Source organism: Sinocyclocheilus anshuiensis, unplaced genomic scaffold (assembly GCF_001515605.1).
Source record: "Sinocyclocheilus anshuiensis isolate Anshui unplaced genomic scaffold, SAMN03320099.WGS_v1.1 scaffold1486, whole genome shotgun sequence".
In the NCBI taxonomy this organism is placed as follows: domain Eukaryota; kingdom Metazoa; phylum Chordata; class Actinopteri; order Cypriniformes; family Cyprinidae; genus Sinocyclocheilus; species Sinocyclocheilus anshuiensis.
The window spans coordinates 77,015-98,654 of NW_015552651.1; the positions used below are offsets into that span (position 1 = coordinate 77,015).

The following is a 21,640-nucleotide window of genomic DNA, read 5'->3' on the forward strand; positions in this document are numbered from 1 at the left end:
TGAAATAAACATTCAGAAAATTTCCGTGACCTTTCACTTGTGTTGCTTGCTTTTTCTATTAGTTAAAGTGCTGTTTGATGAAAGAAACTGGCATTACCTCAGTGTTCTTCAGCGGATTGGCTTCATCGTCGACAGATGCCGCGCGGCGGCTGGTAATGAGGCGCAGAAAATTTTCCAGGTTTCCCGTGGACAGAGATTTGCTTTCACCGTAGAAGCGCAAAACACTTTGCATTAAACTTTCCTCCATATTTCTATCCTTTCGAAATGAATAACTTTACCGAACAACTATCCGAGAACAGTGTAAAGCAGTCGACGGTCAAGACGGATGGAAACCACGCGCGCACATTCTAACTAATAACAGAAGCCTCAGGTTAATAAATGAGAAACCCTTTTCTTTCATTTCCTTTTCAGAAATGATTTGCAATCTCCCGGACGTGGGAGGAACAACTATTTGCCGGCTTTACTAATCAATCTGTAGTCTAATAGTAGAGTCCACCTCTGACGCTCACTCTTCCATTCCTGAGCAAAGATCGCGGGAAGAAACTTCTGCTGCATTGAGGGTCAAAGAACAGCAACATGCTGCTGCCCAACCACTGCTACTACCAGCCGGATCACTGCCATCACTCCGTGTCAATAAATGAAGCCTTTGTTTGCGCTTTTCCAGACATTCGTGCAACGTGTTCAGGTCTGACTTGAGTAACATTCAAGTGATCTTGTAGAAGTACGTTACAGCCATTGAAAATAACACAATGCCAATATTTGCACATTTCTCAGTGAAGCCTATTTTTTATCACTGACCAACATGACTTGGTGTTTTTCGAAAACATCCACATTAAGTAAAAATAAAAAAATATGAAAAAAAAAATGTTATATTATTGTAAAGTATTTATTTAAATTGATTCAAGTGTTCAACAACAATGGACTATGCAGTTTGTTTTTATACGGTTTATATATATATATATATATATATATATGCATGTATGTATATATACATATAAGTAATAATTAACAGGACCGTCCTGAGAATGCAGTGCCCCGCAATCTTTTATTACATTTGTATAGTTGATTTTAAAGCTGTCAGTCAGGCAACTTGACAAGCACATCATAAAATCAGTAGACATCCCTGAGAGACGTGATATGAAGATTTGCAGTGATTTCTTCAGCAGTGGTGAGTCTCCATGCTCCAAAAATAACTGGATTTTTTAGACAGCATCAGGAAGCCATTGACATCAAAGTGACCGGGAATATCGTCAACATCCAGCCAAACATACACAGCAGGAAAGGAGCAGTGCAGAGTCACGAAAAAGCTCTGCACAATTCTAGTGTCCTTTACAGTAAACTGCAATATACAAATAAAATAAACCTGTCAGTCAGTTGAGGGATTCAATTTCTTAAGGACAAGCATTTGCATTCAGTCACATCTCTGCTTAGGTGGATGTGTTTGTAAATGGTGTGCGAGAATGTATGGTTTTTACCGTGATGTTGGGTTTCTGCAAACCCTCTGCATATCGTGGAGAGCTGAGGAAGATGTGATTGTGAGGGCTGATCATTTGACCTGGACTACTGAGAAGAAAAGCAACTATGCATGAGCGCCGTGTGCAGTTCCCACATTGCGTCAGCAGAGCTGATATAGAAAGCTGAAACACAAGGGTGCTTCCTCCTGCTTTTATTGTAGTCGCGTTGGACTCTAAAGAACACACAGATTTAAAGCTGCTCCAGCTGTATAATTTCACCTGTGAACATGAGTATAACATGACAAATACTGGTCAAAATTCAAAAATAATCTAATAGAAGTAAACACAAAATGAAAACATGTTTACTCACCAGTGGATCCTCTGTGGTGAATGGGTGCCTTCAGATTATTACAAACAAGCAGCATTTCACTTCACAAGATGTTAACTGATTGACTGGAGTTGTGTAGATCATTGTGATGTTTTTATCAGCTGTTTGAACTCTCAATCTGATGGCACCCATTCACTGCAGAGGATCCATTGGTGAGCAAGTGATATAATGCTACATTTCTCCAAATCTGTTCCAATGAAGAAACAAAACTCTACATTTTGGATTTTTTGGGTAAACTATTCCTTTAATTCATTCTCTTAAAACGTTGAATTGCATTAATACTCTAAATTAAAATGTCATACAATTTTAATCTAACATTCTCTGCAATAGATGATCATTATATAATAACCAAAAACAATAGTCAATTATGTTATGAAGCACTACCATCTTACCTTAGCTTTGACATTGTGCTTCTCAGAGTGGCTGTCAGAGATGGCATAGATCAGCAGATCTCCCTTGTCCTCAACCCCCACTGAGAGTATAGGTGCATAAAAATCTGTAGCCCAGTAGTGTAGCATTTTCCATTTACCACCAAACTCTGAATGTACAAGAGATTTCCCAGTCAACAAGCATACTTTGACTTTGCATGCTCACGTGCACATAAATGACAAATTACTTTTAGTAAGCAAGAATGCTTTCTTCTATATAGAGATGAAGAGTGGTAGACGTGTACATGATTCATTTACCTACAGAGGACCAGGAAGGCCCCTGCCAAATGTCATTGAGCTGCCAGTAAAGGGTGCCCATCGTATGACCTTTGCCCTCGACAATGTCACTACGGCTGCGGCGGTAGAATTCTGTTTGGGCCTTCACACATTGTGCCTGCATCACCTGTTCAAACCAACGTGTGTCACATCGGGCACATTACTAATGTCCTGGAAAACATTTGATACTCTACCATTCAAAATTTTGGGGTTGGTAAAAAAAAATTTCTCTTATGCTAACCAATGCTGCATTTATTTGATTAAAAATACAGTACAAACAGTAATGTTGTGAAATATTATTACTATTTAAAGTAACTGTTTTCTATTTTAATATATTTTAAAATATTTCTTCCTGTGATATTACAGCTTAAAGGGTTAGTTCACCCAAAAATTTAAATTAGCCCATAAATTACTCACCCTCAAGTCATCCTAGGTGTATATGACTTTCTTCTTTCAGACGAATCCAGTCAGAGTTATATTAAAAATTGTCTTTGATCTTTCAAGCTCTATCGTTGTCTATCGGGTGTTGCAGTGCTTCGGTTCAAATGACGTGAAATAAAAAGCACCCTTCCACAAAAAAAAAAGTGTCTCACACAGCTCCGGGGGGTGAACAAAGGCCTCCTGTAGCGAATCGATGCATTTTTGTAAGAAAAATATCCATATTCAAAACGTAGTAATAACTTGAATCTAGCTTGCGCCAACAGTTGTCTAATTTAAATTTTTGGGTGAACTAACCCTTTAAAGGTAATATGTGTGTGTTCACCTGAGTGATGTAAATAGTGTCTCTGTATCTCTGCACCGTTAGGGAGAATATAATGTAGTTCTGCTTGCTTTAGCATCTGCTGATTTCCATCTTCATGATGCTGCCGATGAGCTGAAAAATTGCTGCTGAAATCCCAGTCTGAAGACACTGAAACCTGGTTGGAGGGGAGAAGTTGAAAAACAAGAGGGTTAAGTGATGTTTTTGAAGCATGCTTAATTGTTCTGAATGTGCACTTGTAATGTACTTCAAATCTATATTATATTTATATAAAAAATGTGCTTGCAGATAATAAAATAATAATGAAATAAAAGTAAAGAGAGTACACTTTCATTACACTAACTCAGCTTTGGGATCATAACATAAACTAGTTCTAGGTAGTACATACTGCAGCTGTTAAATCTCAAAAAGCAGATGGATTTTGTAGTGTAGTACCTTACTAATTGTGGACAATGAAGGCCAGGACTGGAAGCCATACTCAGAGGCAAAGCGTGTGCGAGGGAAAGCAGTCCAGTCCCAGCAATCCTTGTAATAGCTGTAGTAATGGGTGTCTCCAAAGTGGGGATCATAGGGGTCCTTAGCCACCCAGCCTTCCTTCTCAGACTCAACCCCATTGGTTGGGCTGGACACTAGAAAAGGACGGGTGCTGTCCTCCTGAATTAAAGCACAGCATCCTTTGGTAAAGGCTTAAGATAGTACTTTAATGTTAGTGTGTATGTATCTCAGTCTCACCTGCAGCACGATGTCTCTGATGTTCTCAACATACAGGTTGACATAGTCTTTCACATACAGTGGTCGCTCAGCAACAGGTATGTTGAACCAGTCAGTTGCAATGGCAGCTTCGTTCTCATTGTTCCCACTCCAGATGACCACAGAGGGGTGAGATTTCAACCGTCGAACCTGAACCACAACAAATGTCCATATAATTGTAAACAATAACCGGTGGGTCAATGATGCTCACTTTCTTTCGTCTGGATCTGTAATTTATTCAGAAGATTCATAAAAAAATGCAATTCACACAATGGCTTAAATACACCTCTTCTATGATAAGAATGTTTTTAAATTTTGAATTAAAATTAATTTTGAAATGTTTTCGGTGGCATAAAGTCAAATACGTCTTGCGTTCATAGTGAAGAAATCTTTTATATTATTTCTTACGAAAAAAGCATTCTATTAAAACTGCTTCTGTTAATTATATTTGAAAAACATTTGACCCTTGCAGCAGTTATTAGTATCATTTATATTATCATAGTACTTATTAATATTTTTGATTAGCTTTTATTTTTATATTTTCAGTTTTAACTTTAGATTAAGTTTTAGTAATTTTGTTATGGAGTTTTATGGATTTTTTTTTTTTAGCTTTATATTTAGCTTTCATTTATTTAATTTCAATTTTAGTAATTTTTTCATCAAAGATTTATATTTCATATTTAATATTATATTTTATATATAATATATGTTTCAGTTGTATTTAACAACTATTTTTAATAGTGATCATTCATGATATTTGTACTAAATACTTTATTTTCGATATGGAAAAAATGTTGTATTAAAATATTCACTCACATTAAATTTTAGAATCATTTCATTTAAATTTTTCTTGAAAATGTTTTTCTAAACACTCTAATATGTCATTGACCTTTTATTTGTCATTTATTTGAGGTGAACATAATATATGAGAGTACTATGTATGCAAACCTGCTGTGTGATCTCCTCCCTCACTGTCTGTATAAAATCCTTTTCTGTAGGGTACAACACACAGGCAAACATGAAGTCCTGCCAGATCTGACATAAGAGCAAACAAATAACCAAATCAATCATTTAAAGCATGTCACAGGTGGGGGATGTCATTTAATAAGCTCACCATGATTCCATACATATCACACAGGCTGTAGAAGATGTCTTGCTCATACACTCCACCACCCCACACTCTTAAAGCATTCATATTCGCCTTCTGTGCAGACCGGAGTAGGATCGTGATCCTGCAACGCCAATGCAGAAACATGACAAGATGACTAAAGCTTCAAAGTGATTTCACATTTAACAGAATTCAGTTTGGCCATTGAACTAAGTTGCTTTAAGCTGTAAATCTACTCACATGTCAGTGGTAGCCTGGTCCTGAAAGGCATGAACAGGAAGCCAGTTTGAACCCTTCAGGAAAATTGGTTTCCCATTGATCCGGAAGTAGAAGCTGAGGCCAGGGGATGAGGGTATAGGCTCCTGGACCAACTCCACTGTGCGGAAAGCAACCTGAAACAGAAAACCACAACACAAGAGTGAAATAATGCAGACTGAGAAAAAAATAAAATAAACAGAGAGAAAGATTACCATTCGCTCTGCATTAAATGCCTCTCCATCCTCCAAGTTGACATCTATCGTCAGGTCATATAGAGTCTGCTCTCCATGTCCAAACGGCCACCACAAACTGACACTCTTACAGTGAACACAATATTTATCATCATATATATCAAGGTTATTATTGTTATCTAAAATTAAAACCATAAAACATATTTTAATTACTTGAAATAAAATAAACATTAAGTAAAATAAAATATAAAAGACGTAAAAACTTTATTTCAGCTAGTTGCCAAAGCACCATTTCTCATTTTCATTGTTTAACTTGATTCAAATAACTAAAACTGAAATAAAAATGAATTAAAACAATTAATAACAATTAATTTAAAAAAATAAAAAAAAATTTAAATTACAAAAACAACTAAATTACTAAAACTACCATAAAAACTAAAATTAAAATGAAAACCGAAAATATAGATATAAAAACTATTTTATTTGAAATATTAATTAAAAAACTATATTATCCCCAACTATAATACGATCTCGATACAAAAAAAACAACACCACTGATATACAGTATGTGACATTTCCTTTGAAATTTATGTTAAAATGATACGGAATGGTCTTAATCAAGCAAACTAGAACTGATCTCACCTGATTGAGCTGTAAGACAAAGGACTTTTTACTCTGCCCAGGTGTAAGGGACAGTTGAAATTCTGCCTCTGACTGCAATAATGGTATGGACAGATGGACAAGACCCTTAGATGCGACAAAAATGTCAAAGAACAATTCCACTTCAACATTCCAACTTGAATGTTCAGAGTCTGGATACAGAGAAAGACAGAAAGACATGGAGAGAAACAGGACAAGAATATGGAGGAAAGAGGGATTTGCATATTATGTTGATTTGTTTTGATACTATATTAATGTCTAAAATCCCTTCTCTTTCATATGCAAATATGTGTGTACCAAATCTCGGACTTGTGGTATAACTTAGAACCCTTAAAGTGTTGAAGACTTCCAGACGAACTCCCTTCCAGATGCCCAGAGTGGGAAAAGATGGACCCCAGTCCCAGCTAAATGAGCTTTGAGCCTGAAAACAGCAAGAGACCAAAAACTCAATCAGGAAACCAGTAACAAAAAAGTTTTTAATTATATTATTTAATTAATTAAATATACAGTATATTGGATACATACTTATTTAATGGCAGTACTTCAGCAAAAAAGTGGTATCACCATATACTCTTAATGAACTTTTTGGGTTTGCGAGTGTGACATTGTGTGTACCTTTCTGATAAAGTTAACATGACACTCTCCTTTCTGTACAGGAGGAGGACAATCAGGTGGTACCCTGTATTCAATGTGGGCATGACTCCTCTGAGATGCATATGTCACAGCTGACATAATCCACACTTGGAGAATATTCTCTTCATCCTTCAGCAAATCAGTGACTTCAAAATCCTGAAGAAAAAAAACTTTATGATTTCAACATTCTGGAAAAAAAAAAGTGCTTTTAAGGAAAACCTTTGTTGTTATTACTACTGTTATGCTAGAGTCCATAAACATATAAATAACAATTAAAAAAAAACATGCTTGAACACAGAAGGGTTATATATTTACATATCTGCGGAACATGTTGTCTGTCTTTCCGATGGTGACTCCATTGAGAGAAATTGTAGAGACCGTGTCGACTCCTTCAAACACTAAGACGGCTTTCCCTTTCCCTCTGTAAAGAGCACATAATATTCCATCTGTGGTCCTGTCTAAGTATATAACATGTTTGTTATCATATTATGATAAACCACCACATCCTTGACATTCTAGCTCTAGATGTATGGTACAAATCAGAGGGCAGGCTTAGTTGGACTTGGAGGGTTGCTGACTTACCTAACATGCCTGGGTACTGAGAATGATGTGGTGTAAGTCCAGTTGTCAAGTGAAATCCATCTGTAGGCCAGGTCATTAAACCTATAATATGGATCCTGTTGACACAGAATAAAGTTTTTAGGAACTTTCATTTCACAGAGTTTGGACTGTTAATAATGACTTTAGAATGTCGTGTTGTGGAGTGAGAGGAGTTGATTGGTAAAGATCAAAGATAGGCAGAGCTTAGAGTGGAAGAACTTCCATCAGACTGGCAAGGTCCATTTCAAGACTTTGTAGTGTGGAAAGGCCAGGAGCAGGCTTGCATTCCTGTTTGAGCAGAAATCTGGGATTGTGCCTCCATAAGAGACAGATGGGGAAATATGGTCTTGCAACAGTGTCCAAAACATGAGAGAACAAACAGTGTATAAATGTGTCCAGAAAACATCACATTGCATATTTCTGAGTCCATTCCCGCGCTATTCTGTTGTATCTGCAAAGAGGACAGAAAAATATTAGACATTTGAAATCAAGTGACCCTTCATGCAGCCAAAATGCAGTTCAGTTTCAAACCCTTCTGATGATTTGATGTAATTTCTCCTTCATTAATGATGTACTTCAGATTATCTCTTTTTAAAACATTTTTACTTGAAGATTTAAGGCAAGACACCCCAGATGAATGTAGAAAAAACTAATAGACATCACCATAGTTGATTATATTAAGAAATGCTAACATTTCTTGTATTTCACATTTCTGAAATTTTATATTGAAATATTCAAATTATCTAACTAAATATGCACTTATTTACATACATTTACTGAACAGAACTCTGAACATTGGATAAGGCCAGGTAAATCAGGAAATTTAGCAGCCAGAAAAAAACATATATATCACCATGTTTTTAGGAATAACTACTTGTATGAAATCCCTTAATTGGAATAAAACTGTTTGGTGTATGTAAGTGTTAGTGCATTGCTCAGTGAATGGGACAAAAACTAATACTGAGAAACTGCCTCTAAAGATATGTATAGTAGTTGTAATCTACAGATGCAAATAGATAAAGTGTGATAAACTAAACACTTAAAAGTGTATGGTTTATTCCACTAGTCTGAACACATGAAAAGCCAAATAACCCAAAATCTCAAATGAAAAAAAAAAAATGGTTTGCCTGTAGTATCTTGCCTTAATGTTTACTATATTTCTACTAGCATCCTGATGCTTCTCATGCAGTGCTACAACTAGCTCACACAAACCAAAAATGCTCAGCCATTACGAATTTACTAAAATTTAAAGAATTTACATTACGAACTCTAAAATTTTTCACCTACTTAAAGGGGTCATATGATGCGATTTCAATTTTTCCGTTCTCTTTGAAGTGTTACAAGCTCTTGGTGCATAAAGAAGATCTGTAAAGTTGCAAAGACTAAAGTCTCAAATCCAAAGAGATTCTTTATAAAAGTTAAGAGTCAACCACGCCTACCTAAAACGGCTCGTTCTAACACATGTGGAAAATAATGTTTTTTTTTACCTTAAACCGCATAAACTAATTTCATTACACCAAATACACAAAATAATGTTCTTTTTAGCAACATCATATGACCCCTTTAACAAAAATGTCATGCTGCTGTAAGACTTTATGGCTGATTAAAAGCCATGCTTACTGTAAGGTTGAATACAGGACTAAATAAACCCTAACAAATCACAAGACACTGCTGCGTTTGCGAAAGATAAAAGCATATCTGACTTTTCACTTGAAAGCATTCTGTGCTTTTTCTCAGTCATTTCCGAAGAGACATGATAGCATGTATTAGTGATGCACACCTGCTGTGGCCACACGCTCATGCTGCAACACACCGGAAGCAACAGTTTGCAGTGCTTCACTCTCTCTACAGTACCTCTAATGTTCACAATGCAGAGTTGACTTTCACCTACAGCATGGCATATTTCTCTGTCCATTCCTTTGCCATTCTATTATACCTGATAGAGCATGGTGTGTTAGAAAAAAAGTCCTTGCTGTTCTGACAGCCCTTTCTATTCACAAAAACCTTGTGTCTTAAAATGATGCCCACGACCACATCACTTAGGAAAAAAGGGCTGACATAAGGTGCCCTTATTTATTTATTACATATTTAATTTTTTTTAACAACAGTCAAATGTTATTAAATGAAGGTTTGATGCTGATATTATCTGTCATAAACTGCTGTAATTTGGTGCTGACTGCATTCAAATAAGCTTTTTGGATCAGACTTACAATGTAAATGTAACTGGCTTCTCTAGCAAAAAAAATAAAAAATAAATAATATTAATTTGCTTTCACTTATAAAGCATAAGCAATGATTTTTATGGTCCTGCAAAAAAATCTGAGACTCTCACTAGATTAAAAAATTTGTAGTAAGTTCAAATGAATTATAAGTGGAAGATAACAAAATACAAAAAAGAAAACAAATTTACAAAAATAATGTTAAATATAGCAAATAATGTATAATTTACAAATAATTACATTTATACCAGATGTGCGCAAGTGAAAGCATAATACTTGTGTGCCTCAGGCTGTACTTACTTCTCTGTGTCTGTTTTATAGATTCGGGCAATCTCTGGCACAAGAGGGTCGTCTGGATTGGGGTCACATAAGAGTGAGCAGATGGACAGGAGAACTACAGAGAGGAGCACAATATGGAGACACATTGACATATAGCACAGGGAATTCAATTATACAAAATATCACATTGCTTGTCCAATCAATTAAGTCAACTGGAGCTACCTTATGTATCTATTATAGGTCTAATTTGTTTCAAGTATTAGGACTAATTGTTTCTAAGCATTTTCTAATAAAGAAACACCTATTATTGTGTGTGTACCTTTAGAAATAGTAAGTGCAGGAGACCACTGGGACCTGAGGATATCCAGACAGATGCTGCCATTACTGTTTATGTTGGGATGGTAGATTCTTGTAGTAAATGCAACCTAACACAAAGAAAACAAATGTTATACACACCTACCTACAGGCAAACATGCAAAAAAAAAAAGTGTTTTGTGCTGTTTTTAAAGTTCTTACCTTTGGTGGTTTGAAGGGGTAATCTGTTGGGAAGTGTATGGTTAGGAAAAAAACGCCACCCTGATATGGACTTTCATTCTGTTTTTTTTAAATAAAAAAGGGGGAAAATATCTTTAGTACATTTTACACTACTGTTTCAAATTGTTTGGGGTCAGTAAGATTTTCTTTTCATTTTAATTTAAAGATATTTGTTTTACAGAAATTAATACTTTTATTCAAGGATGCATTAGAATGATAAAAATTGACAGTAAAGACATCAATAATGTTACAAAAAAATCTATTTCAAATAAATGCTGTTCATTTTAACTTTTTTATTCATCAGAGAATCCTTAAACAAGGGTTTCCACAAAAATATTAAGCAGCATAACTGTTTTCAACATTAATAATAACTGGCATATTAGAATGATTTCTGAAGGATCATGTGACACTGAAAATTCAGCTTTGCATCACAGGAATAAATTACATTTCAAATATATTGAAATGCAAAACAGTTGTTTTAAATTGTAATAATATTTCAAAATATTGCTGTTTTTACTGTATTTTTGATCAAATAAATGCAGCCTTTGCGACCATAAAAGACTTCCAAAAACATTTTTAAAAAATGCAACCAACACCAAACGTTTGAACAGTATTGTACATTTTGTGTCAGTATTTTACTATTTAGTAACATGCTTCTACAGCAACGTTTTATTGTACTCACTGGCCCCATGATTGTTGCCTGCCAGTGGAACACTGCAGGAGAGATTGCATGTACAGCATCAGTTTACAGTAAATACGTACGGCCGTAAACACCACACAATACATTTAAAAAGTCTGTAATCTCACCATCATCCCCCACTGGACCTGCTGAGCACTGTGCAGGAGGATCACGTGCCAAATCATTCAATTCCTACAGGGAAGAGTCGGAATGAATTTTATGAAACACAAGCATGCAGAACTACTGAAAAAACACAGACTCTCCATAACGGAGGGTCAGTAATGGCGCTTTGCTCTTTTATCACTATGGTGACAGCAAGATGAAACCAGCAGATAGAATGTGTAGCAACACAGTGTATTTATAGTTCCAGAGGGGTCATGAGGGAGAAGAGCTGGAACACAACCAGCAGGAGCCCACAGGCATGTCCGTCTGCGCTCCCTACTTTAGGAGCACTACGTTTATTTTTATTTCAACATGTCTGTTGAGTGGGGAGACACCTGGGGGTATTTTATGACAGGGGGGTAGAAAACTGGCATCATTCTTGAGCTTTTCCATTGCACAACTACAGACAGGTTGGAACTTCGCAACACACTGATTCAACACTATTACAGTCCCTAAAGGTCAGCTAAAAGATGAGAAGTAAAAATGGATATCGACATCAAAGGTTTAGGAATTATCACATTAATAAGACTTTAAAAATTATCAAGATTTACAAACACTTTTTGTTTCGTTTCATTTCATAAGACTAACTATGGCAAGAATTTACTGTCCACACCACGAGACAAAGTGCCAATACTACAGTAATTATTTTACTTATTAGTAAAATATCGATGTGAGATTGATCATCTATAATCTAAACATCTTATAATACCACGAATGACATCGAGACATAATTATTAGCTGTCAAGACCTATATTTACACTCGTTTACAATGGCACGTTAAAATTGTATACACAGACGGAACGTCTTCATTAACTAGAGGAGAAAAAAAAGACAGGCATATCACAAATGTAAATAATTTATTTAAAAGTAAATATACAATAATAAAAAAAAAATCTCTTAATGTTTTGGATATTGTCACCCATGGCATATTGGAGCCCTTTTGGAACTATATATAACTGATATATATATATATATATATACATAATATATACATAAGTTACATAAAAACGACAGGTTTGATGTCCTTATTAATAAACATACAAAAAATCGTTCGTCGCTTGAATTAGGAATAAGCACTCGCTTTATAAGCAATACGCCGACACGCTGCTAGATAACTAAACATTTAATAATACACTGGTTTATAATATGCCTGACCTAAATCTCGCTCTCTTTCTCAAAATGTGAGCTAATCTGAGAGCTAGCCAGCAGCCTAAATAAAAAGTAACATTAAAAATGTCAGGATGTCAAAAAATATATCTTACATTCAATGTCTAAAAAAATGATATGGCAGCAGGTTGGTGTGAGAGCATTGATATGGCAATCAAAGGTGTGAATACAGACAGGCCCTGACCCTGTCGGTGACTGTAATGCTGATGTGTGTACACTTCTCTTTCAGTTTGTCTGAGCTGACAAATATATTTATTTTTTATTAACACGTAAAAATTACCAAGATGGAGAATGGTAAAGGGATTATACAGAAACATTTTACATACTTGGAAATTAAAGATTTCTTTTTAACTACAGGTAACTGAGATGAAATGTGAAGATAATGGTCATCATGGTACAGTGAAACCTAGACCATGTCAGATTTAAACAGCAACAGGGGAAATTTGTGAAAGGTACGTGCTTTAGGGCCAGGATGGTATCAAATTATAATTCCATTGTTTATTTGATGTATATCATGGCATATATCATCTATGTATTCTATGGCAGTAGTTCTCAACCTTTTCCCAGTTGTTCTGAATAAGGATTAAGGGTAATGATATATATTACTTACAGTTCCTACCCTATAAAATATTTTAGCTTGGCAATAACTAGAATAATGTATATTCATTATAAAAGAATCCATGGAGTTTTATGATTTTGTTAATTTGAAATTGAATTAGGCTACCTTATTCATCCAGGATTGGAGGGAGGGAATTAAAATAAGAGATACCTTAATTTTTAGTCCTTTTGGCTTTTTGATTTTTGTCTTGTATTAAATCATTTTTAATCATTTTGAGGCCCCCTGGTTGAGAACCACTATTCACCATATTCATGGTATTTAAATGCTACTTCAAGGCACAGAGAATAACATAGTATTACAATGGTGCATATACACAAAAAATAACATTACCAGATTTTAAACACCAGGATACTGCTAAGTGCTACATACTGGTCATTTATAAGTTCACTTACAAAGACAACAAAATAATTAATGCAGTAACAAAAACCTAAATGGCACTTATCAAAGCACCTGTGAATTAAATATATAACTATATAAATAATAAATATATCAGCCAGCAATAATGTACATTGTTTTAATCATCATACAACATTAAGGCAAAAGAAGAAACGATGAACTAGACACAGAACTGTCTTCAAATCACAGACTGAGTTTAAAATTAAACCGGGCAAAAGTAAAACAACTTTTCAGTCAGTGTGATTGTATAAGCCTTTAATCGTTATTCTCTGCTCTGTTAAACAGCTTCAACTGGACTCTCTCCAATAACAATGATCTGATCTTTGCTTTATGCACAGCTCACACCTTCATTGACTGTCTTTTATCCATTCATTCTGGCGGAACTCATCCACAAAGCATAATGAAATTAAGAGAACAATCACCACGGATCCTTCATTACAACTACATAATGTCAGTTCAAATAAAAGCACACAATGAAGCAATACAGAACGGTCAGAGGCACAGATATAAACAGATCTGCATCACGAATGAATGAAATTCACACACATACCATAACCTGTATCTGAACTAACTCAACAGAAAAGTCCCAAAAAACAAACAATTAAATAAAACAAATACAGAATTAGTTCATTGTCAACAGGAATTTGTTTGTTATACATCTACTCTTTCATGTCTTCCTTAGAACTGGACAATCATCACTGAACCATCCAACATTATATCTTAACAAATGTCAAGAAAAGATTCTTCAAAATGAATATCATTTGGTAACTATGATCTAATGCTGCGGAGATGCTGTGGTCGTGCTGTGGTGTGCTGAGTCCTAGCACACAATCAGCAGAACGTCTTCTGGGTAAATGATGTACCTGCAGTCTTTTGCGGCAATTCTGTTATTTGTAACCCTCTCCTGTTATGGTTTCCTTTCAGTGCGTCCCACTTTCTCTGAGCTTTGCTCGGTTTTTTTGCCAGTTTCTCTGATTTATGCTTCTCTGACTGAGCTTACGTTTCAGTCTGCTTCCCTAAGCTCCTGAAAAGCCACTTGAGGGTCCCCATCCGATAAGCAGATGGGTACAGGATTTTCCACACCTTGGGAATCACCATTTGCACCATAGCGCAAGTGTTGGAGACTCTCCTTGCTACAATTCCTCTCAGAGTTTGAGTATTTATTGTCAGTCTCATCACTGTCTCCCTGTGATCCCTGCTCCTCCTCCTGATGGGTCTCAGGAGAAGGCTGTTGCTCTGATGGAGGTGGGTTTTGGTGGGTCGGTGGAGCTTCATCTGCCGCAGCTTTCGGATTAGCCGAGGAGGGTTTGATGGAGGCATGGCACATGGGGCATGTCTCTTGCACATAAAGCCACTTTCTCAAACATGTGCCATGGAAGAAATGACCACAGTATGTGATCACCGCTGATGTCATGTCCTGCAGGTTAGAAAAAAATTACCATCATCATAGTGATGCAGTTTAATTTGTTTACTCAGAAGATACTGTTATCATTTATACTACTTATCAGATGTTTGGAATAATTCAGATTTTTGTTTTTGAAAAAAGTCCCGTTTGCTGTATTTATTTGATCAAAAATACAGTTTAAACGGTAGTGTTATGAAACTGTTTTCTACTTGAATATATTTAAAATGCTATTTATTCCTGTGCTGAATTTTCAGCATCACTACTCCAGTCTTCAATGTCTTTATTTTAAGGACCAATTCTCACTATTAACTAGTTGCTTATTAGCATGCATGTTACGAGCATATTTAGTAGTTATAAAGCACATATTAATGTCTTATTGTGCATGACCATATTTTAGATCCCCAAATCCTACCCCATACCTAAACCTAACAACTACCTTACTATTAATAAGCAGAAAACTAGAAGTTTATTGAGGGAAAACTCTTAGTTAATAGTGAATGTGTGTTCCCTATTCTAAAGTATTACCCTATTTATTAATTACGATTTTTTTTTTCAATGCTGAAAATAGTTTTTGCTGCTTAAGCCATGCTACATGTTTTTTTCAGGATTCTTTGATGAATAGATAGAACAAATGAACAGCATTTATTTGAAATAGAAAATATTTTGTAACATTATAAATGTCTTTACTGTCAATTCGATCAATTTAATGCATCCCTGCTAAATAAAAGTGTTTACCTCAAAGTGTATCAGTTTCCCCAAAAATATTAAGCAGCATGTTTTTTGAGCAGCAAATCAGCATATTAGAAGGATTTCTGAAGGATCATGTGACACTGAAGACTGGAGTAATGGCTGCTGAAAATTCATCACAGGAATAAATTACATTTTAAAATATATTAAAATAGAAAATATTTATTTTAAATTGTAATATTTCACATTATTCCTGTTTTTACTGTATGTTTGATCAAATAAATGGTGGTCTTGGTGAGCATAAGAGACTGCTTTCAAAACCCTTTTTTTTTAAAATCCTAATTACTTTTAATTACTGAACGGTATACACCCTTTTAAATATGAAAACATTCTCACAACTTCCACTAGCACATTTGAATATGTTGCAAGTCAAGGTCAAGAGGACAAAACTTGATGCTACACTAACTATTACATGCAGAACGCCTGCGCTTTGTGCTTGTTCTGACCTGGAAGCAGATGGCACAGACATCATTGTGGTCCTGCAGCTGCTCTGTGCTGGCCCGTGGAAGTACACTGATTTTGCGAGCAGCTTCCTGTCTAAGCAAGAAGCTTTTCCAGCCAGACTGAGCACGTAGCCACACATTGCAGTAGGAGTGGATGATAATGACCGACGCTCCCATCCAGCTCCACTCTCCCCATAGTGACTCCCACGCCCCATATGCCACCACACACACAGCCACTGCAAACTCCAGCACCCGACACACTCCATTCACGTAATAAACAATCTCATCCAATCCAGGCAGGGCAGCACCGCGCCAAACCTCCACCATGAACAGGCTGTAGATCAGCAGAGTGCCTGTCACCTATAAAAGGGAGCACAGCATGCTGGGATCTCAGTCAAAATAAATGAAACAAATTAGTTCATAAAACAGAGTGTACCTGCAGTGAGGTGAGCATACAGCTAGAGGCCAAGATCAGGAGCCAGAAATCCATGCTGAAAATCTGGGAGATCTTGTAGGCCATGAATCCCGGAAACACCAGCAGAAATCCACACATAGATAAACCACGCAAGTGCTTTAACACACTTCTGTGGATACAGAAAGAAAAAATTTGAATTTGCTCAAGAATGAAAAAAAAAAAATATCACAAAAAAACACAATGTTAAACTCTCAGATTGAACATGTTAATGCCCAAAATAACTCAAGGTAACTCAATTGTTTTCATGTCCACATTTAAAATAAATAAATAAAAGTATAAATTCTAAAAGCTCTGTCATCACAAGAATATATTATATTTTAAATATAGCCTTAGTGAGCATAAGAGACTTCGTTCAAAAACAAAATATTGACCCCAAACTTTTGAACACATGTACATATGTATGTATGTATGTATATAAGTCAGTGAAATAAAAACATTAATTAGACAGAGAATTAAATTCATTATTTGATTTTTTTTTTTATTTGGAATTTGGTACATTGGTAAATTACTTCATAGATGAATAAGCCTAGCACCAGCGAAAAAAACAGTTGTTTCAACAAAAACAGCTGTTGTAACAAAACAATAACAGAACAAACATATTTCACAAACACATTTCCATGGTATGGCATAACATTTCTTGCATGTACACCAGGTATACACAATGTCATACCTCCAATCCGTCATTAATATTGTCATTTCTTCAGGTTGTAAATGGAACCACGTACCTGTTTCTACTAGCTCCGAGCCCCAACACAACAGGCTCTGTGATCTCACTCATGCTTTGTAGTGTAGATGTGAGAACGATGAAGAGGATGATAAAGAGCAGAAAGCAACGCTGTAGAGATGCCATGTCCAACAACCCAGTCTGCAGGGCCAGCAGCAGCAGAGTCACTCCCTCTGTCACACCCCTACAACATATAAAAACATGAACGTTTGAACTGAACAAACACATGCACACAGTAAACACACACCATCTGCTCTTACCTGTGCATGACATTATGGTTCTGGAGAGCACTGAATCCTCCAAGATAGACCTTACAGAGACTCAGAAGTCCCAGAGCCGTGTAAGACACCACAAATGTTAAGCCAAGCAGGGAGTATGGGCTAGCACAGCATTCAGACACACTGAAAAACACATGCACTTTAGATACAATTCACATTTGATATGGCCATTCAGTGAGATTGAATACCCTGCCGTTTACCTGGTGAGGAGGTAGAGTAGCAGACCCTGTTGGACAGCAGTGACAGTGCCATAATTGGTAACAAGTTGCACTCCGAACAGCACATACCAGAAAACACTAAACAATACAGGCATAGCAAAGCCATGCCAGACAGATACTCCAACTGCCATCAGTCTGAGCAACTCAGTCACCTAGAGAAACAACAGAGACTGAGAAAAGAAGAACTGAGGCGATGCATGTGCAGAGATGCAAGGGTGTCAGTATGTGCTTGTGTTTTACCTCTATCGCTATTATCTCTCTGTAAGCAGCTCTGGCCAGTCTGTACGGCACAAAGAAGTTAGCGAGGAGGAAGATGGCAACCTCGGCCCCTGTGATCATCATGGCCACAGAGGAGAGTGTGAGGAGCCAGTCTAGACGGACAGATACCACACGCGCCAGAAGAGGGAGCAAGTGCGCTGAGAACAGCCACACGTGTTGCGTCCGCATGAGGAACGCACACAGCGTACTGACTATTATCTGACCTGCAGGTGATCACACACACACATATACATATATTGTAAAATAGAGTCATAATCAGGACTGATATGCACATAATCAGGACTTGTCATAATTAGGACTTGTGCCATTGCACAAACCATACAAAAATTGCATGACAGACAACACTTTTTCTTGCACCCTCTCTTAAGCACTTAAGTTATAATTTTAAGGAAAGGTAGTACTCTTTCAAAGTACACTTTACAATTTATATATAATATTTTAATTGCTAATCAAGTTCTTTATGTGGGAAACATATATATGTTTGTGTGTAAATCACTCGTTTTTCTAAAGAAACATTGTCCAACAGCGACACCAGCAAGTAAAGTTACAGTGTGAGTCCGCGCCTCCCCTGAGCCCATTGAGTTTTAACAGACCCCCTAAAGCGTGCGGTGAGTTTGGTGGGGGGTTAACTGAGAATGAATGGGGGAAAGTCACGTGAGAGGAGACAAAAAAAAATTCTGATAGTGTAAGAAATGTTTAACCAAGAAAATATAACTGGGACATAAATTTAAATTTGATTTAAAAAAAAACAAAAAAACTTTGAGGACTTTGCCTCCTCATTTCAGAACACTGCTGATATGTAGAAATCAGGGGCATTTATTAAATATTACATATAGCACAAAACACTTAAACGAAATAAAACATTTCACAAGATTAAGTTCGTTAGTTTTCAAGGTTTCATACAAAACAATAGTGATCCTGTTTAAAATTAAGACAAAAACAGAAAGTCTTTATTGTCAGACTTTGTGGAATATGTTTAGCAAAAAACCTAGTAAGCTATATGTTTGCCAAAAGCTTAATACCTTAAAGGTCTAAGTACTTTTGGCATCACTATAAGGGTTGTGAAACTTGTAACTTACTGGTGAGCGCAGTCACGAAACGGTTCAATGCCGGAGAATCCAGAAAGAGCGCACCATCATACCCGTACTGAGCTTCATCTCTTACATAATCTCTGTTAACACAACAAAACCCTTTGAAAAACCTACCAACAATCCGATAACACATATTTAAAAAAAAAAAAAACTGCAATAACCCAAAAAACATTGTTATTTTCACCTGACAATCTGATGACCCATGTAAAGTAGCAGGGCACAGAGAACATGCAGGTACAGCTGGATAATATGCCCAAGAGGCAACAGCAGCACCATGGCGCTCACTATGTGACCTGCAGGACACACCAACAACAATGTCACATATTACATAGTTAGCCAACACTACAATATAATGACTCATGATGATCTCATAATATTTACCCAAGTAATACATGTTCCAGATGACATATTTGTACTTAAAGAGCATGTCTTCTGTCCTCGCTTTCAGATGATCCGTGAAGCTGTCAATGTCACATTTATACAGCATGTCCAACACCAAGATACTGGGCACCCTGAGGACAACATTAGCTACCTCCTCTAGTCGGGGCATCTTAACACGGACAAAATAAGCACCAGTACCATGCAGGAAGGCTGTCACATCATGACATTTGTCTTAAGATCATGCTCTTGAATTCTGCTCCTGTTTGGCGGTCCTCTTGAAAATGTAAAGGACATTGCTCGGTGTGGCTAATCAGTAGATCCAATGTGAAAACTGTGGGAAGAGAAACAATGACAGACATTAAGATGCGTTTCTGATTGCTCGCAAGACACAGCAGTCTTTCCGGGTTGTTTCCTGACATTTGTCAAAAAGACTTAATGCTTAATTCTGCAACTAAGACATCTTAAACCAGTCTTAAGATGGTCTCACGGCCTGCTCGGAATGGTTTAAAATGGGTTTTGGGAACTTTTCGGTTGAAGACAGACTGGGAGACCATCTAGACCAGCGTATCAGGCTGGAAGACCACCATTAACCAGTTAATACAAGTAAACTATCTTAATATATAGTGTAATTAAATGGTACTTGATGGGAAAATAACACCGACTGTCGCTTTTTTCATCTCAATGTATTTTTAAAGACGGTTGCATCCCACCTCCAGTGTGTGTGTTTGTAGCATCATAGCACCTCGCGGGTTATTCGTCTCAAAACAAAAGCGCCTAAGCACAATTCATCCTCGAGAAACATACCATTTCCACACCTGGCATGACCGCAAACTATTTAAAAAACTACCGTCAACTACAACAGACTTCCCGTCCTCTCCGTCTTCTTCTTTAGTGTTTTGAATAGCGGATCGCAAACTACAATAGCGCCTCCTACTGTTTCAAGTACTGTCGCATTCCAGAGACTGGTCCTCAGCTCCGTCTGCATCCACTTTGAGTCCAGAGCGAAGAAAAACTATATTATAAAATCCACAATTATATAGATTCTTCATTCTCCATATAAAACTGTCCAATTCAAATATTTAACTTTAGGAACTGTAGCAGTTTTGTTGACTCTCTGGAGCTCAACCATCTATCCTGTCACACTCTAAACAGGTTTCAGATTGTTACTGGTTTCTTGTCTTTTTTTTTTCTTTTCAGTTTTTTTCAACAGAACATGTAAGTGTGACCAGCTCGGGTGCGAGTACTCCTCTCCTCTTCTCCACCAAGCAAGTAAGTGACAGAGATGTTGCATTAATGATCCATATTGTTATAGTTTTATGCATAAACATGACCAGTCACAAAAAGCTAAAGCTGTACCATGATGGGGTTTTTTTAATCACTTTTTCCTTTTAACATTGTGAAGGGCTCACATACTGTCCATTTAGGCCTTCACACACTCAATTGCTTTTACTTAAAGAAATGGATGAGATGCACTGTGACTCAGTTGTGTATTTCTTTATTTGTGTACATCATTTGCAGAGTGAAACTGCCACTCAATTTCAAAATACACACAATGATGGACGTAGATGTATCATAGAGGATTGTAAAGATATTTCCGTGGAATTTGGCCTTCATTGCATCTATTTTGTGTTTGTATTTTATGTTTTATTTATGAATTCATTCATGTTCAGTGTCAATTATAATTAATTCATGTATTCAGACAATAAGGTTTTATTGTACACATGTTTTTTTATGGAACCTAAAGGGTTCTTTTTAGCAAAAAGTTCTGCTATTGTTACAAGCTGAAGAATCTGGTGCCTTTTAGAACCTTTATAGTTTAGGTGTACTTATTTTCTTCTCTTCTGATCTTATCATGAGGCTTCATTTATCCACTGTTGGCTGTATTGAATATAGATGTCCACCATTTTTTCTGTATTCCAATAATACTGCAATTTTCAAATGTTTTTTTTTTTTAAGTTATTGAATTAATCTCTGATTTATACATAAGTAAATATCAACTGCAACTTGGTTTGCCAAACTGTCTGCTTCCTGATTCCCC

At 36.4% G+C, this 21,640-nt stretch overlaps 2 protein-coding genes and 1 pseudogene across 4 annotated transcripts; all 3 read right to left on the reverse strand.

The window, feature by feature from the left end:
* Positions 1-982: 982 nt before the first annotated feature.
* On the reverse strand, positions 983-7,582 carry LOC107667080 (beta-mannosidase-like; annotated as a pseudogene).
* A 78-nt stretch (positions 7,583-7,660) lies between these two features.
* On the reverse strand, positions 7,661-11,435 carry LOC107667076 (ubiquitin-conjugating enzyme E2 D2-like). Of its 2 annotated transcripts, XM_016458674.1 has the most exons (7): positions 11,346-11,435; positions 11,221-11,252; positions 10,521-10,598; positions 10,324-10,429; positions 10,026-10,119; positions 9,361-9,442; positions 7,661-7,957 (listed from the first exon to the last, which is right to left on the reverse strand). In XM_016458674.1, exons 2-6 carry the CDS (start codon positions 11,227-11,229, stop codon positions 9,394-9,396), a joined length of 336 nt encoding a protein of 111 aa, XP_016314160.1. In that variant the 5' UTR covers positions 11,230-11,252; positions 11,346-11,435; the 3' UTR covers positions 7,661-7,957; positions 9,361-9,393. The 2 variants fall into 2 exon arrangements, with proteins under 2 accessions (XP_016314160.1, XP_016314161.1); XM_016458675.1 differs by lacking the exon at positions 9,361-9,442 and having other exon boundaries at positions 11,346-11,434.
* A 2,230-nt stretch (positions 11,436-13,665) lies between these two features.
* Positions 13,666-20,498, reverse strand: LOC107667074 (RING finger protein 145-like). 2 transcript variants are annotated; one of them, XM_016458671.1, is made up of 11 exons: positions 20,407-20,498; positions 19,603-19,933; positions 19,406-19,514; positions 19,210-19,301; positions 18,092-18,333; positions 17,834-18,003; positions 17,616-17,756; positions 17,357-17,539; positions 16,593-16,740; positions 16,160-16,516; positions 13,666-14,978 (listed from the first exon to the last, which is right to left on the reverse strand). In XM_016458671.1, the coding sequence occupies exons 2-11, from the start codon at positions 19,769-19,771 to the stop codon at positions 14,565-14,567; spliced, it is 2,025 nt and encodes a 674-aa protein (XP_016314157.1). In that variant the 5' UTR covers positions 19,772-19,933; positions 20,407-20,498; the 3' UTR covers positions 13,666-14,564. The 2 variants fall into 2 exon arrangements, with proteins under 2 accessions (XP_016314157.1, XP_016314156.1); XM_016458670.1 differs by having other exon boundaries at positions 20,313-20,498.
* Between the last annotated feature and the right edge of the window lie 1,142 nt (positions 20,499-21,640).

Excerpts from the sequence above, each read along its gene's own strand:
- LOC107667074 (XM_016458671.1), bottom strand. The coding sequence starts at position 19,771 with ATGCCCCGACTAGAGGAGGTAGCTAATGTTGTCCTCAGGGTGCCCAGT. Across the intron at positions 19,302-19,405 it reads ATGGGTCATCAGATTGTCAG|AGATTATGTAAGAGATGAAG; the intron begins GTGAAAATAACA and ends TTGTGTTAACAG. Across the intron at positions 16,517-16,592 it reads GTATGCTCACCTCACTGCAG|GTGACAGGCACTCTGCTGAT; the intron begins GTACACTCTGTT and ends TCCCTTTTATAG.
- LOC107667076 (XM_016458674.1), bottom strand. Across the intron at positions 10,120-10,323 it reads TGCACTTACTATTTCTAAAG|TTCTCCTGTCCATCTGCTCA; the intron begins GTACACACACAA and ends TCCTCTCTGTAG. Across the intron at positions 9,443-10,025 it reads TATAAAACAGACACAGAGAA|GTATAATAGAATGGCAAAGG; the intron begins GTAAGTACAGCC and ends ATGCTCTATCAG.